A 17,855-nucleotide genomic window follows, 5' to 3' on the forward strand; every position below is an offset into this window, starting at 1 on the left:
CTTGTTTGAGGGTTTTTTTTTAAAAATGTTGCTCTTATAGTGTATATATTGGGCATTCTTTGTGCAAGTCTTTTTTTCCCCTCCACATGTGTAGCAGCACAGTCAGAGCAGTAATTTCAGGGAGCCAGGCCCTATCACATGAGAGACCTAATCAGTCTCCAAAATACATCTCCCAAATGCATATCTGGCCCAAATCCATATCTTTACCAATTAGAGGCCATCCCAGGGCCCAAGGCCTAGTGGCAGCAATGACAGCAGCATGGGTTTGTAAAGACATACATGTGATTGAAGGGAAACATACCTTGGTATCACATTAAGGGGCCCTTTTACTATGCCACAGCGAAATCTGGGTTTAGCGCGTGATAATGCGGGACTTTTCTGTATGTTAAGCCCAGATTTACCACGGCAGAAAAGTCAGGTATTTCTTTATTTTATTTTGCAGGTCGTGCACTAATGCTTGCTTTAGCACCTAGTACATACTAAAAAAATTAAATAAATAAGCAACACAAGAGCACTTATTCCTGTTTAGGAGGTACTAATTCTTCTGCTTTAAGTCATTATCCAGTTAATGCATGTGCTAATGCAGACATGATAGCTGGGTAATGCTTCCATGCTCATTCTCTGCCTGTGCCACGTCTCCCAAAAATATTTTTAAAAAATCATAAAAACCTGCTTTTATCGCATGGTAAGAGGCAAACCACCACAAAACACTTTAAAGTGTTATGTGGTAGGATTTTTTCCACGTTAAATTCATGTTCATGCTTTCTGTGAAAGAACTCCTTAATGAGCAGTGTCTAACTTTGTGTGTGGTGGTGGGGTTAGCTTCTTTTCTTTGATCCTCTTATCTCACTTTACCCTCCTTCCAAAGTATTTCTCCTTCCCTGCCCTGCTTTTTACTCTGCCTATTCAGCCCAGTTTCTTCTTTCTCCTTGTGTTCCCTCCCTCTGGGCACATAGAGGACCTAGCAACATGGAGCAGCCCTAGACCACAGCATCTGGGTGGATACCCTGTTGATGTCAGCAACAATTTTTGGTTTGGGCAGCAGCTTCAGTTTCTCAGCCTTGACCTGCCCCTGACCATTGCCACTGGATTCTCAGTCTGGCCCCATGCCTCACATCAGGTTTCTTCATGGCCCATGCCAGATGCCAAATTTTAGGTGTCTGAGTGAGCCCTAAATGGAGATGTGGCTCCAGTGAAACTAGGGCCCAAATCCCCCACTTCCCTGTGATCCTTCTTGTGATCTTGTTCAAGTCACTGCAGCCTCCATTGCCCCAGGTACCAACTTTTGAATTATAAGTCCTCTGGAGCCAAGAAATTCCTATTATACCTGACAAGTAGCTTGCCCTAAGCTTGGGTTTTGGAAGGCAAGTAATTAAATTCCAAATACAGACATATTAGAACTGTTTCTGTAGTTATTTCAGATTTTATCAATAATGGTACATGGTGAGGAAGCGAAAAGCTTTTAGGTAGATTTGGGCAGTGTAAATGAATACATTGTTTACATTATAAGTTTGCAGCTGCTACCAAGGAAGCAAATGTTTTAAACAGTATAGTAAGGGCATCATATATCTGACAGGATTTCCTAATTGTTGCAGGCAAACAAATGTCCCCCAGTACAAGTTAAATTTGATACACTGGAAAAATGTCATTACCAGTTTTACCGTCTCCCAAAGACAAAAGGAGAAAGCTGGTATCATTTGGGAGATTATTAAAACATCATCTAAACAGAGTACAGTTTTCGAAGTAAAGTACCTGGGTAAGATAGGCTGTCTAAAAATCACCCTTTGATGGGCTGAAAGTGCCTGCAGGCTTGCATTTGTTTGGATACTTTTAGTTGGGTTAAAGAGGTTCTCTCTCAGGCTCACTTTGGGTCAGGGAAACAAAGCAGCTTACATCTTTTTTTTTTTTTTTTTTTTTTTTTTTTAAGTGTTTGCATGCTGTTGACTCCATTTGGCCACTGGCACTAACGTCGGGTTCTAAGTACACATGCACCTTAGTGTATTTTGTGGCTGCTAATTTCCAGTGAGATGCATTGTCAATGAGTTCTCTTCGAAAACTGGCTGCAAAGTATGTGGGCTAAAAACTATCCACATTTCAAATACTGAAGTCTGTTTAGAATTGTTCTACATAGGAGTAATGGTACAAAGCCTTTTCACACATAAAGCATGTTTTACACTTCAAAAAAATGATAATGTGTAGGGACACGTGTACAATGTAGGCATACAAAAGCATGACACCAACTTTTATACAGTAAAGGCGCAGGCATTTGTAGGAGCATAGTTAGGGAAGGCTTGTGAGGTATATGCATATTTTAAATGTATACCAACCTGTCATTTGATAGACTTGATTAACTTAGAAATAAAAACAGCAAAAAGCAGGGCAGTGGAGTCAGGTGCAATTTTGGGTGGAGTTGGAGTCAGCAAAAATGTATTGATTTGGACTCTGACTTCAAAATAAAAATTTACAACATTATAATATATGGTAAATTTATCATTTTATACTTTTACTTACCAGTACTTTCAGATCCAAAACAAAAAATTTAAAGCCTAATATTAGTAGGAGTCAGAATCAATTCCATGGCCCTGGCAAAAAGTCCCTAGCACAGGAGTGCTCAATATTGGTCCTCAAGGGCCACCCTGGCAAAAGGTACCTAACACAGGGATGCTCAATGTCTGGCCTTGAGGGCCGCAACCCAGTTGGGTTTTCTGGATTTCCACCATGATTATGCATGAGATCTATTTGCGTACAATGGCAGCAGTGCATGCAAATAGATCTCATGCATGTTGTAACAGGTGGGGGGGGGGGGGGGGGGGGGGGGGTCTTCCAGCCACACAAAATAGTCCACGCACTTGTGAAACCCACTCAGTGTTCTAACAGGAAGTCATAGCACACCATAACAGGTAGAGAATTCTTCTTCCTACAGACAGGTCCTCAACCCAGGTGGGTCCCAGAGGGCCTATGTTGCTAATCTGCTGTCTAGTCAGCAGAGTCCTAGTTACATGTCTCTTTCACAGTCGGGGTGAACAAGCAAGTTCAAAACAGAATCAGCATAAACACTATGGTGCTCATGTAGACTTTCAAAGTTCCATAGCAACATATGTAACTTTATAAGTCTGTCCTTTGAAAATGAGCCTCTATATGTCTCCAAAAATAAGTTATGCTCATAGGTATCCAACAATTCTTGACAGAATTCAAACAACAAAATCATTTATCCTCTTCAGTATGATGTTTTCACACTGTTGCTGACCTCAGCAGTGCTCATTGCTAAAGTTTTGAATTCAGCAATGTACCCAGCACCCACCTCTTCATCGGTTCACCCGATAACTACTATTAAATTATTTATACTTTATCAATTATTTTACTTAACTTTTTATATCAAACCCAGGGGTTCTGCTGTCCGACATGCATGTTTCGCACAGAAGCGAGCTGTCTCAAGGACATTCCCCCCAAGCTCCCATTAGCGCCAGCTGTGCTATTACTACTCGCAGCAAGCAAGTTCAAAACAGAATCAGCATAAACACTATGGTCCTGAGTAGTAATAGCAGAGCTGGCGCTAATGGGAGCTTGGGGGCACTGTCCTTGAGACAGCTCGCTTCTGAGTGAAACATGCATGTCGGACAACAGAACCCCTGGGTTTGATATAAAAAGATAAGTAAAATAATTGATAAAGTATAAATAATTTAATAGTAGTTATTGGGTGAACCGATGAAGAGGTGGGTGCTGGGTGCATTGCTGTATTCAAAACCTTAGCAATGAGCACTGCTGAGGTCACCAACACCGTGTGAAAACATCATATTGAAGAAGATAAATGATTTTGTTGTTTGAATTGTTGGATACCTATGAGCATAACGTGTTTTGTATGATTTTGGGATCCTTTGAAATTCTGTTTGATGAAATCAGCCATTGATTGGGTATTATCCAAAAATAAGTTGGCATTAGTCTATAACATAATTCCAAACCTGGATCATTCTTCCCACAACTTGTAATCTAGTGATTCAAGTTGTCCACAAGTTATATGCAAATGAGATTCTGGGAAACACCAGTCCCTTTCCATGATATCCAGCTTCCTCCAGGCTTTTCCAGAAAGCTCTACTTTAATCCCAATACTACAATAAGGAAGAAAGTCCTCCAAAACTTCTTTAATCTGACAGATACTTTATTTCTCTGTCTCTGCTTTACTTTGGGGTCCTTCTCAGCTTGAGTAGGCTTGGAATCCCTGAGAGTTTCTCCCCTTGGAAAGTTTCTCTCTCATTCAAGGCACTATCCCCATCCCATAGTGGTCACGCACAGGTAGCAGGTATGCCTTTCTCTATGAGTTGGGAATTCCCTTTATCCTTTTCTTATCTCAATACCTTGGGGAAACATTTAAAGCTTCTCTCAGTATAGTCCCTGTACTCCAAATCAGGTATCTGCTCTTCCTCAGATACCCCTAGGCATTGCTTGGGAACAGCTAGGAGCTTCCCCACTTTAGACCTTGGAGCCCATACATACTGTCTGTGGACCCAGGGAGGCTCATCTACAGGGCTTCTCTTTGTTAACCTTGCCCCTGTATCACCAACTATACACTTGTGACCTTCCCTCTCATTCCATTCCACTTCAGCCCAGGAATTCCCTATCTCCTGATATACTCTGGAAAAACAATTTCTTAGGGAGAAGTGTTTCTAGGGCTCAGGCATCCTCCTGATTATTCAGGAAATCCTGAAAACCCAACTGGGTTACGGACTTTGAGGATTGACATTGAGTATCCCTGCCCTAGCATAAATGTTTTAGTATGCCAGACACACGTAGTAGAAATCAAGACTTAACTAAGTTGTATTTAACCTTCTTTTATATAGCCAATAAAACCAAATAACTTGTACTATATGGGGACAATTTTATGACACATAATCTAGAAGATTTCCAAACACACTTTAATTTATACTTAGACTCTTGATGCAGGTATTGGATTGCTGAAACATGGCACTGTGTTGAGTCTTATTTATGTTGAGGCCTCAAATCTTTTTAGACATTTTCAATTCTGGGGGTCTCATTTTTTTTTTGTTTGGAGGTCCATTGGCCCTTCCTGTACTCTTTTTGTGTACTTCAGCCTTGGTGTGATACAGTAATTTGTTTTCTTTGCCCATTCACTATCTAGCTAAGTTCCCTCACTGAAAGCCAGCTTGTTCTTCAGGGCTTGCTGTAGTATTCAGCTGTTGTCTTTATGTTCTTCAGGGCTTGCTTTAGTTTTCATCATTATGTATTAGGCATTTTATGGAAAATAAAGGGGACTATTTTCCCTACATGTCCATTTTTTTCTCACTTTTAACAATTTAAGATTCTGTAATTGTTTTTGCATTTTTTTATGGGCTGACTAACCATGCTTCCTTTTTGTTTTGATTTTCGTACAGGCTTCCATTTGAGTGGCACAGTGACGGAGCCTGCAATGCAGTCGGAGCCAGAAACTGTTTGCAATGTGGCCATCAGCTTTGATCGTTGCAAGATTACCTCAGTGACCTGTAGCTGTGGAAACAAGGACATTTTTTATTGTGCCCACGTCGTGGCACTTTCCCTTTACAGGATCCGCAAGCCTGATCAGGTCAAACTGCATCTTCCTATTTCAGAGACACTCTTTCAAATGAACCGAGACCAGCTTCAGAAGTTTGTACAGTATTTGATCACAGTGCACCACACAGAGGTTTTACCAACTGCTCAGAAATTAGCGGATGAGATTCTGTCACAGAACTCGGAAATAAACCAAGTTCATGGTGAGTTGTGCCCCTTTCCCCTTGTTCTTCCTTCAGTTCCTCTTCTACATAGGGGAAGTTTTGTGTCTTTGGACTTCGGTTATAAATGATGTTTTGCATTATTAAGATATAGAATGACTGTTTTTTGTAAACTTTGAGGAGTATTTAATTACTTTGAAACATTTTGTTGACTACAGTGGTTTTCTTGAGCAGCTTGCTGTCATTTCGAAAGGGAGCTTGGGTGGTTTGCTATGTTGCAGGGCAAACTTTCCTGTCTTTGGCTTAACTAAATGTGTAACTTTACAACTTCAAGATTTATTATCTGAATAGTACACATGGCTGCAAGTATAAGGGATTTTTCTTAGCCTTATTAATTTAAGTGTGTCTTGTGTTGTGGAAAGTGTCTAAGATCGAAGTATGGTGTTAAATTTCTTTGGATGCTTCAAGGTGCCACCTATGATTGTATACTATTTGAGAGGCTGCTACACACAATGTACACAAGTGGGAAAAGAAAGGAACAGTCTTATTCCAGTCCAAATAGTATTACGTAGACGGGTCCAGAGGAAAGAAATAGTCAAATGTCATTCCAAATCAGACTTCGGGCTTTATTTGGACACCAACCCAGGCTTTTTTTGTTTTTAAGTTTCAAATAAAGCTGCTAAGTCCATATTAAAGTACAATTAAACCAGGATTGATTTCTGTATATCTGTTTTCTCCATATCTTATATATTTGGTACCAAAACATATTATATATAAGTGAACAGTTCATGAATTCTCTTAAATGAATTACTGTAGTACAAATATTAGTAAAGATCGTACCCTCTTGCTTCCCCCATCCACCAAGATATTCAGTGCCAGACCATATCCGGGCACCAGCAGTCCAACAGTGAACATCTGGGTCTGAGATAATAGCCAGAAGTGTGAGTATGACTGATATTCAATGCCTTACCCACATACCTAAGCGAGCAAAGTTGGGACTGCAATTTATGCAGTCCTACTTGCCCGGTTAAGTTTGCAGCCACCAGCACTGCATATTGCTGTTGCCCACATAACTTTCAGGACTGCCCCAGCACTGTCTGGACAGCGCCGGGGCAGTGACATCCGGTATTCAGCAACACTGCCTGGTTTAAGTGCCATTGAATATTAGTGACTGGCCCACTCAATGTGCTTTAAGCCAACTAAAGCTGCTTCTGCCCACTTAAACAATGATGAATAGCCACCTTAGCATTTCATCAGCAAGAGATCCATGAGCAAGTCCTGCCAATCAAGAAAATGGATTTTGTTATAGATGATGGACAAAGTTTGCAGGAGTTATGAGGAAGTGGATTTATACATCATTATTGCACTAGTGAATACATGTTTACTGTACGTTAATTTTGGAGTAACTATTCTCACTCCAAGATGTAATTCCTGTTCTGGACCATGTGTTCCAGAAGTTACCAGTAAGTAAAAGGTATTTTGTAATGAAAACTAATACTGAATGTGTACACAGCAGAAAACACTCACATAATCCTGGAGTAGTTTCTAAATATGAACTAGTACAGGAGAAATACAACTTAAGGGTTAGTGTGCAAGTGTGGAAAACATATTTTGAAAACTTGCACAGCACCCAAAATTCTTAGGAGATTTTGGGGGAAATTTTTACCACTTCTGCCTTATTCGTTCTCACCTTTCCCTGCAGCTTTTCTACTCTAGGTCTTCTCTTTTGTAATGCGGTGGCTCCTTCTAACCCCTTTAGCTGCTGCTCCTTCTTCCAGCCCCTGTGACCATTGTTCCACCGAATCCTGGTCCTGTCTTCTGGCAGCAGATGCTGAATTTAGGAAACCTGGTGCTTGGGTTTTTTCCCCCAACCCTATTAGTGTGAATGAGGGAATAAATGGTTTGGTTAACAATCAGGATGACTGTAGGAAAAGGAGTTCAGTGATAGGTGCTGAGGATTGTCACGACAGTGGTAATTTGGTGATTTAAAAATGGAGGGAGGGAACTCGGGTAGGTGCAGATGGAGGCACTTGTAGCCCAAGTAAAGAACCATTGCAATTGAGTGTAAGCCCAGAGGAGCAAGAAGAAATTTCTGCACCCAAAATACACGGATGTTATCCTGCAATTGTCTGTAATGAATTTTCTCTGTTCATTTGCTTAGTACATGTGTTAGAATTTGTTCACATATGAATGGTAAAGCACTTTAAAAACAATCAGTGAAGAAGGCAATAAACTTTAATATGCGATAGGTCAGCGAGGGTAGCAATATCCTTCTGTAAAATCTTAAGTCCTGTGCTGTATTGACAGTATGAAGCAGGTTTTTTTTTTTTTTTACAAAAGTTTATGCTAACAATTTTTAAGCAAGACCATCACTACACCTAATTTATGTAGTGCTGTAGAGTTTATAATCTGTTTAAGACAAACAGGAAAATAAGAATTAGGACATTTTATTAAACAGAAATGGTCAAAACATGAATATGAAAAGGTGCCTCAAAGATGGGGCATTTTAAGCTGGATTTGAATAGTGGAGAAGGGAGCATGATCCACTGACTCATCAAATGTAGCAGGTTGGACAAAGCAGAGTGTGGCGTTGACGGTGGAGGAGGAGGGTACAGATGAGAGTGATTTAATAAGCAGAGTTCTGAGGAAGAGGAAAGTTTTTATTGAGGAGCTGTAGAATTTATGCATTGATGGGTAAGAGAAGTTTGAAATATATGCAGGGGTAGATAGGAAGCCAACGAAGTGACATGAGAAAGAGGGGTCATGTGAATATGGTGATACTGGCGAAAAGTTGTGCAACTGAATTTTGAATGAATCGAAGAGGAAAGAGATGGTTCAGAGGGAGACCTGTGAAGAGCAGGCTGTAGTTGTCTAAGCAGAAAATGATGAGTATGGATAATATTTTTTTTCACAGTATGCTCAGAAAGGACAGGACAAATTTTGGGGGTGGTAGGTTTTTAGCACTGTGTTGGATGTATATAGATAGAGAAGCCACTGGATAGCACTAAGCTTATGTGCTGAACAGACTGGGTCATAGCAAAAAAGATTTGCCCAACTAGGTTAGACCACAGGTCCAGCTGTGGTCAATTCAGATCACAAGTAACTGGCAGGATCCCAAAAAGTAGATTCTGTGTTGCTTAACCCCATGGATAAGCAATGGCTTACCCCAAGTTTACATTGTTAATGGCTTATGGCCTTTTCCTCTAGAAATTGTCCAGACCTTTATTTAACCTAGCTACACTAACTGCTTTTACTACATTCTCTGGCAACAAATTCCGGAGCTTGATTGCTTTGAGTGAAAAAATTTCTCCAGTTTCTTGTAAAAGTACTACTTAGTAATTCCATGGTATGCCCTCCAATTTTTGAATTTGTTGACCTCTCTCATATGTCTCTCTTCTCCAAAATGAAGAGCCCTGACCTCTTTAACCTTTCCTGATAGGTTGGTAGTAGGGCTGCAGTCCGATTAAAATTTATCACGATCAATCGTACGATTGAGACCTTTGATTGCAATTAATCACTCGATTAATCTACTTATTTCCCACTGCATCTCCTTGTAACTCTGGGCAAAATCACTTAAATCTCCATTGCCTGAAGTACAAAATAAGTACCTGTATATAATATTTAAACCACTTTGATTGTAACCGCAAAAAGGTGGTATTTCAAATCCCATCCCCCTTCTTTTCCCCAAAGGACTGATAACCTCCCTCCCTCCCACCCCCCAGATCCAATATATCTCCCTTTCTCTTCCTTCCTTCCCTCCCTTTCCTCTTCCCCCAGGTCCATTATTTCTCTCCCCCTCCCTCCTATTGTTAAGCACCTCACGCTTCCTCCCTTCCACCCTCATGAGTAGCACACAAACTTGGTGATGAACAACACAAAGTTCTTTTCGTGGCTGCTGGAGCTTACTGCTTTGGCAATAGCGTCCACTGGTGACCCCTCTAGTTTTGCTTGCAGGTCTGCAGCTCACTCCACTCACCCCATTCAGAGTTCAGCATATGCCCCCTCTCAATTCCCCTCTTCCCCCTCCTCTCCCCTACCTTTCCTACCTCAACTATATATTTTTTGAAATGCAGTGACCAAAATTGTGGAGTTGTGGTTGTACCATGCAGCAACAAATAACATTGGCATTCTCAATTCTTTTACTAATAATTTCTAGTATTATTTTCTTCCTATGACAGCCACTGCACACGGAGCAGAGGATTTCATTGCATTATCTGACACCTAGATCTTTTTTCCCATTTCTGACCCCTAATGTGGAGCCAGATGTCTCATAGCTATAATTTTGTTCTTTCACATAAACATGGTGGAGATGGGTTTAGGGGGAAAGATGATGTGTTCTTTCTTGGCCATATTAGTTTCAGATGATGGTGGGATATCTAGGTGGCAAGGTCTGACAAGCAGGCTCAGATTTGGGACTAGATTCCGGGTGAATTTTCTGATATAGAGTAGTAGTAGTATTGAGCATCATCAACATAAAGATAGTATGGAGAGCCGTGGGAGGAAATCAGAGCACCAAGGAAACAAGTATAGAGCAAAGAGGTCCTGAGACGGCCCTGGGGTTTACCAACTGTTTGTGGAATAGCAGTGGAGGAGGATCTACCAGAGCATACACTTGTGTGATAAGAGATGTAGAAAACTGACGGAACAGATCTTGGAGACAGGGTACTAGAAATGGATGTTAATAATTCTGAAAGCAGAGGCTAGGTCCAGTGGTTCCCAGACTTTTTTGGTTCATGGCACCCTTCGTGTCCGAGCAGTTTTTCGTGGCACCCCACTTCCCCCAGCCACACAGGTCTTTTTCTCTGTATAAATATAACAGTGCTAGGGTGTTCCTATAATCAGCTCTCCAAATGACACACACATTACAATTTATAACAAATTACTACTCTACCTATGAAAAGTTATTCCATTATTATACTTCCTCTGTGTACATTTGTATGCTGCACAAGCCATCATATTTTAAAATATACGTGAGATTAAATAAAAAATGCTACCAATAATAAAGAATGACAACATGGATGCAACAGTACATAGGTTTGCTTGCTTAGTTTTGAATGGGAAGGGGAAACAGAGACAGACTTATTGGCTTCAACTTTTTAGCTTCATCCTGTCTCCTGTTTTCATCCAACCTCCTTGGCAGCAAAAGCGAGTCCCGAAGGCCGTCTGCTCTGTGTCCCCAGTGGCCATGATAAAAAAAAAAATCAAAATAAAAAGCGAGGGTCCGCAGCAGTATTCAGGCATTCGCTGTCGGCTCTGCTGGTCCGCTGCCCCTGCTGACATTAGTTCTAGTTCTGGGAGCAGAGGACCGGCAGAACGGACAGCACATGTTTGAAGGCTGTTGCAGCCCTGCGCTTGCTTTTTTGTTGTTGTTTTGACACCGTTGCTGTCTGCATTAGTGGTTCGGGTTGTGGCAACAGTATTCACATTTCCACCAGTAACCAGTACACATGTCCACTACCCTACATCTCTAGCATGCTTTTTTCCCACCAGTTTCTTTCTCTCCACTTTGTTGTTACTGCTGTCAGATTCCACACCCTCACCCATTCTGTTCCTTACCACTAGCACCAAAGTTTGCCCTTGGGAATTGCTATGTACTGGAGCTGATGAGAGCAGGAAGGAAACAAAAGGCACATCAACTACTAAAAGTTTGTGCAGCTGAGTTGCTGTTGATGAAAAGAGTACAGAAACAAGAGTGAAAGGTCCAAGGCCTGCAAACGGGAAGGGTGAAAGTGTTAGGGGCATTGTGTCTTTATGGTGTTATCCAATCAACAACTTTAGGCAGATATTCAAAAACACTTGAGTGTTTGTTTCCCTTCAGACTTGTCTTCAAGCAACCAGTAATTGGTTGCAGGACTACCCTTATTCCTAAGCATTAGAGTGTGTCATTTTTGCTTTCTTGAAATCTTATCTCTTCCCCCCCCCCCCCCCCCCCCTGCCTTTTTGCAATACACTTTATACACTTGGAATCATTGGGTTTATCTCAAATTCTTCAGTTTTGTTAATGCCAAAGACTGATTTCTGTATTGGGAGCCGCCTTCTTTGTGCTGCATAGAATTCATTCTATCAGACCCTGTTTTTTTGGCTGCCCAGTTTAAATCTTTGGCGCTTGCCCTTGTAATTTCTAAATTCTAATTACTGTAACGTCTCTTTGTCAAGGGCTCCTCCTCCCTTCTGAAGTTGCTTGAAGGGTATCCAGTCAGCAGCTGTTAAACTCTTAACCACTGCTCATTGTTTTGATCACATTACCCACTTGGGTAACTGCCAACATTGTGGATGGGGCTCAAACTTAAGTATGTAATTTAGTGTTCAATAAATTAACGCATGCATCAAGCACTAACACACCAGTTCTGTGGCTGGTTCAAGTGCTTGTACCTAACTTTTAAGCACCTAGATAACTGGTTAGGCTAGTGTTTTATGAAGCAGTGGTTGCAACCCAGTCCCTGGGGCACACTCAGCTAGTCAGATTAGCATACCAAGGAGGCAATGCATTCAAATCGCTCATGCTGTATTCATTCTGGATATCTTGAAAACTTGACTGGCTGAGTATACCCTGAGGGCTGGGTCGAGAACCACTGCTATAAAGAAAAGCAGACATCTGTGTAGAATAGACTCCTATCAGGCATCCTGTTATAGAATTGCTCTCTTACTGATTTTCTTTCACAGGCTTGCTGTGATTACCCCCATTAAATTAAAAAAATTTCTGTTGTGAACTCCCATCCTACCTAGCTAGAGTCTTACTAGTCCCTATAATCCTTTCTGTAATGTCCACTTCCTACAAGCACTGTTTTCATTCTCCACCCCCTTCTCATCTCGTCTTCACCTTGACATCTTACCACTCTTTCTCCTATCTTTGTCCCTTTTAGTGGAACTCTATGTTCCTATATTTCTGCCAACAATCCTCTGCCTCCAGGTTTAAGAAGACCTTGAACGCTTGGATTTTGAGCTCTCCTTTTCGCAGGCTCTTGGGGAAGAGGAGTGATGCAATCCTTCCTGCACGATTTCCTTTTTACCATCTAATCTGTAATGTAATTTTGTCCTCTTCACTATTGTTAACCACCCTGTTGGCTTTCTGTCCTAAGAGCAGACTATATAGCAAATTTGATTAATAAATGTTTTTTCTTAATTTGAGCATAAGCGTTTGGCTATTTTTAATTGAATAAGTTCCAGTGATGTGGAGAGTAGTTTAGGGCAGATGGTGCTGAAAAGTTAAATGTTTAGTGGCAAAATTTGTGCAATGATCATATAACGTAACCACTGCCAGGTCTCGCTTTAAGCATATGAATATTTGTTATACATGAAGTTTCAGCAACAATACTTAAATGGCTAGGACTGCTGAAGATATAACTGTAAATGGATAGCTTTATCTGTTTAAGGTTTGATAGCAGTCCTATTTCTAAATATTGACTTTTCATGCATTGTGGATTTTTCCAATGTTCATCATTTAAAAGTAAATGATAGGTCTAATTAGAGAGAGATGCGTTCCTTATGTGTATAGTTTTATTCACTTCTGTGTTCTATTCCTGAGATTTCTCATCAGAATCTCTGCATTTCCACTGTTAATCCATTTTATCTGCTGTTTGTTCTAATTCTCCAGTGTTCTCACTTGTTTTTTTTCTTCTACATACAAAACTGCTGATCTGTTTTGAAATGGCTGCTTGCATACTTTACTCTAGGTTTTTCTTAGATTATTCTCAATTGTCTTTGGTTTGGAGGGAGTGGGGAGGAGTTGGAACAGTGTTAAGACTCCTTGTTTTTGTGTGCCTGTGTATTGTTGTTGTATATATGTTGGTCCGGTCTTTCTCCTTTCCTTTCCCATTTTTTAGTTCCTTCTACAGCTTGGATATTGATCAGCCAGACTCTATGCTGATGTGTTCGCACATCACAAACAAAACCTTCACTACCAGGCAGTGACTGGCAGCAGTGGCAAATCATGTGGTTGTTCTGGCATGTGGATAAATGACATCCAGAGACTAGATTGGCAGTAATTTCACTCATTTGGATGCAGAACTCCAGTAGTGAAAGCAGTTGCAAACAAGCATGGCTGCTTAAAATATAAAATTCCAGTTTGCGATTGGAAACATTTTCCAGGGCAATTTTATTTTCACAACCCCCACCACCACCACCAGGCCACTAATAGTTGCAGAAAGAAAAATGTAAGCGTATCCTGAAGCTTCAGCAAAAGTAGTTGCCTATTTTTGTTGTGATTTTAATCAGACATGAGCTATTTCATAAGGCTGCTGTATAAATACAAATGTTTTGTATTTGTTTGTTGGATTTATTAACTGTCTTTATGAAGAGATTCACCCAAGGCTGTGTTAAAATCTGTTTTCATTGTTTAGCTACTTTAAGGAAGCATTTTTTTGGTTCATGATTATCAATTCTGGAATGAATATATAATGAATAGGGTACTTGCCTCAGGTGTAGTACTAAAGGTAACATCACTGTCACCTGTCTTGGTAGACATCTGGCTAATCTGCAGGATTTGGAGGAAGTGCTGTGTATGCGACAGTCTACTGTGAACTTGCAGCTCTGTGCAGTAGCCAAGAAGTTGAAGCCATACAGTTCCCAAACTTCCCTCCATTCTTGGTGTGGTGGTCACTGAGAAGTGATGATGTATAGCGGAGCTGCCAAGGGGGCTGACTCACTCAGCAGGAGATTTAGGACCTTCCCCCAGCTCTTCCCTGCCTATTGCACCACCCACAACCCCACCTATTGTTCCGCCCATCCCGACTCATTGCTCTGCCCCTGCACAGCTGATTCGCCGCCAGTGGCAAAAGGAGTAGTCTCCCGTCCAGCAGCAGCAGCAGCAGCAGACAAACGCCTTCATCTGCTACTGTGGGATTAGTAGCACCATGAGATAGTGCTTTATAAAGGCATTTCCTCCTGCTTCTGCTGACCGGGGAGACCACTCAACGGGAGATCCTGGCTTCTCAGTGGGAGTGCAGGAGATGACCTGCAAAAGCGGGTGTCTCAAAGCAGGAGGCTTGGCAGGACTGTTATAGGCACTGCTCGTTTCAGATTGATCAAGAAGCAAATGTGAGCTATGAATCTGCAACAGAATTGTAGAGTGAGCAGTGGGACTAGGGAAAGGGTAGGATAAGAATGATGGCGGTGCAAGAGTTTTCTGCTGAAGTGGGGGGGGGGGGGCTGTAGCTTGTAAAGGTCGCCATCAGTGTGTTGAGGTTAGGAGGACAGAAGTAGGGTGTATGCTGCTGGGTAGGGAGATGGGAGGGATGGTAAATGGGGATATAGGAGAATAACTGTAACGACAAATTTCAGAAGGCATGGGGCTGCTAGCTTGTTATTAAAAGGAAACTCCAATGGTAGGCCCATGCCACAGGTAGTATTTAATCAGCAAATATGAAGTCTAAATCCTGAAAAACAGGTACAGTGATTTGAAAATGAAATCTCTATGCATTATTTCCTAGTCCTATGTCTTTAATCCCATTGTGCAACAGAGGTTCTCTGGCAGTTTTTGGAAGGTACTATTTCTGCAGTTTGGTTCCTGTTTAAGCAAGGAAATTTCTTTCAAAACTGACCTCTATATGTATGCAATACTGAGCTCTATGTCAGCTGCTATTTTTAAGAAAAAGGACCTTGAAGTTGTTTTGTAGTATGTCGAAATCCTCAGGAAAATATGCAGTACCTGTTAGAAAAATAAATAGAATGTTAGGAATTCTTATTAAGAACATAAGAATAGCCATACTGGGTCAGACCAGTGGTCCATCTAGCTCAGTATACTGCTTCCAACAGTGGCCAATCCAGGTTACAAGTACCTGGCAGAAACCCAGTTAGTAGCAACATTCCATTCTACCAATCCCAGAGCAAGCAGTGGCTTCCCAAGTGTCCATCTCAATAAGACTATGGACTTTTCCTCCAGGAACTTATTCAAACCTTTTTTTTTTAAACTAACGCTAACTGCTGTTACCACATCCTCCGGCAACAAGTTCCAGAGCTTTACTGTTCTTAAAGTGGAAAAATATTTCCTCCTATTTGTTTTAAGGTGTGTTCATGTAATTTCATTGAGTGTCCCACTAAGGATTTTGTAGACCTCAATCATATTCCCCCTCAGTCCTCTGTTTTTCAAACTGAAGATCTCTAACCTCTTTAGCCTTTCCTCATATGGGAGCAGTTCCATCCCTTCTTATCATTTTGGTTGCTCTTCTTTGAACCTTTTTTAATCCCGCTATATCTTTTTTGAGATATGGCGACCAGGATTGAACACAATACTCAAGGTGAGGTTGCACTATGGAGTGATACAGAGGCATTATAATATTTTTGGTATTATTTTGCATACCTCTCCTAATAATTCCTAGCATCCCGCTACTGCACACTGGGCAGAAGATTTCAGCTTATTGTCTACAAAAACACCTAGATCTTTTTCTTGAGTGCTGACTCTTAAAGTGGACTCTACCATCATATGTAACTATGATTCGGATTATTCTTCTCATATTGCATCACTGTGCATTTGTCCACATTAAATTTCATCTGCTATTTGGATGCCCAGTCTTCTAGTTTTCCTAAGGTCTTCCTGCAGACTTTCACAATCCATATTCGTTTTGACAACTTTGAATAATTTTGTGTCTTTTGCAAATTTAATCACCTCGCTCGTCCTGATTTCCGGATTATTTATAAACTAGCTCTACCCGGCCACGTGTTGCTGTGGCTCAGTCTGGTTAAATGGAAAAGAAAGAAAAGAGGAAGCGCACATTTCTAATATGTTTAATTTCACAATGCTTGTGGGTATACAATATTTTTTGTTGTTCCATTGTGTGTGCAGAGCTAGAGATTGTCTGGTTTGCCGACTGTAGAACATACAACATATAATTGTCCATGCGAGAAGCAATCCGTGTGTAGATGTAAACGGGTGAATTCTAAAGATTGGCCCTGAGCTTTGTTGATGGTGATTGCAAACGCCAATTGAATTGGGAATTGCAATCTGTTAAATTGAAATGGCATATCTGTTGGAATCATAGGAATGCGAGGAATGAGGACATGTTCACCTTTGAAAGGTCCTGTCAAGATTGTTGCTTGTACGACATTGCTCATTAATTTTTTTACTGCAAGCCGCGTGCAGTCGGAAAGCTTTGGCTGGTTGATATTTCGCAACATGATAATTGGCACACCGATTTTCAATTGCAGTACGTGCGGTGGCATCCCTGGCAGATGTGTGGAAATTTCAAAGCAATCGGTGAAGAACTTTCTGAGATTTAAGCCACTGTCAGCCTGTCGCGTTGATTCTGTTGAGAACGAAGCAGATCTGAAGCGGCAGAACACGATCGCCGTGCTCGCAACCGTGCATCGTCAAGTCTGGCTGCACGTCGCTTTGCTGCTTCCTCGGCACGTATTTGAGCCATTCTTTGTGTGTTTCGCTCGTTCGCTGATGGCCGTTCTTCCTCAATTTGATTTGCAATTACTCGTCACACTGCTTCCGCTCCGCGAGTACGACAGCTGTGACATCTATATAATAGTAGGTATATAAAAACATGCACGTATTCGAATGCAACGTGTCCAAATTTGAAAGCAATCGGTGAAGAACTTTCAGAGATATAAGATTTTGAACAAACATTTACATTTTTATTTATATAGATATGTTAAATAATACCGGTCCTCAGTACAGATCCCTGTGGCATTCCACTATTCACCCTCCTCCATTGAGAAAAATGGCCATTTAATCCTACCCTCTGTTTTCTGTCCAATTAGCAATTCTTAATTCACAGAAGGATATTGCCTCCTATCCCATGAATCTATAAATATTCTCATGAGTCTCTCTTGAGGAATTTTGCCAGATACACTACAACTGGCTCACCTTTATCCATGTATGTTTACGCCTTCAAAGAAATGAAGCAAATTGGTGAGGCAAGACTTCCCTTGACTGAACCCATGTTGACTCTGTCCCATTAAACCATGTTTGTCTACATGATCTATAATTTTATTATTGTATAATAGTTTTCACTATTTTGCCCAGCTTTGAAGTCGGGCTTACTAGTCTGCATTTTCCCAGATCACCCCTGGAATCCTTTTTAAAAATTGGCGTTTCATTGGCCAACCTCCGATCTTCAGGTACTACAGTGATTTTAACAATGGGTTACAGATCATTTTTGTCATTGCCATCCGATCCAGGTGATTTATCACTCTTTTTAACTTGTCAGT

General features: G+C 41.0%; 1 protein-coding gene across 1 annotated transcript in view; it reads left to right on the top strand.

Annotated features, from left to right (window-relative positions):
* Positions 1-17,855, top strand: part of ZSWIM6 (zinc finger SWIM-type containing 6) — a 338,014-nt gene that overhangs the window by 176,484 nt on the left and 143,675 nt on the right. The window contains exon 2 of the mRNA XM_030193168.1: positions 5,388-5,744. Coding sequence (XP_030049028.1) covers positions 5,388-5,744 — 357 coding nt within the window. The remainder of the gene's footprint in view (positions 1-5,387; positions 5,745-17,855) is intronic.

Source organism: Microcaecilia unicolor, chromosome 2, assembly GCF_901765095.1.
Source record: "Microcaecilia unicolor chromosome 2, aMicUni1.1, whole genome shotgun sequence".
Lineage (NCBI taxonomy): Eukaryota > Metazoa > Chordata > Amphibia > Gymnophiona > Siphonopidae > Microcaecilia > Microcaecilia unicolor.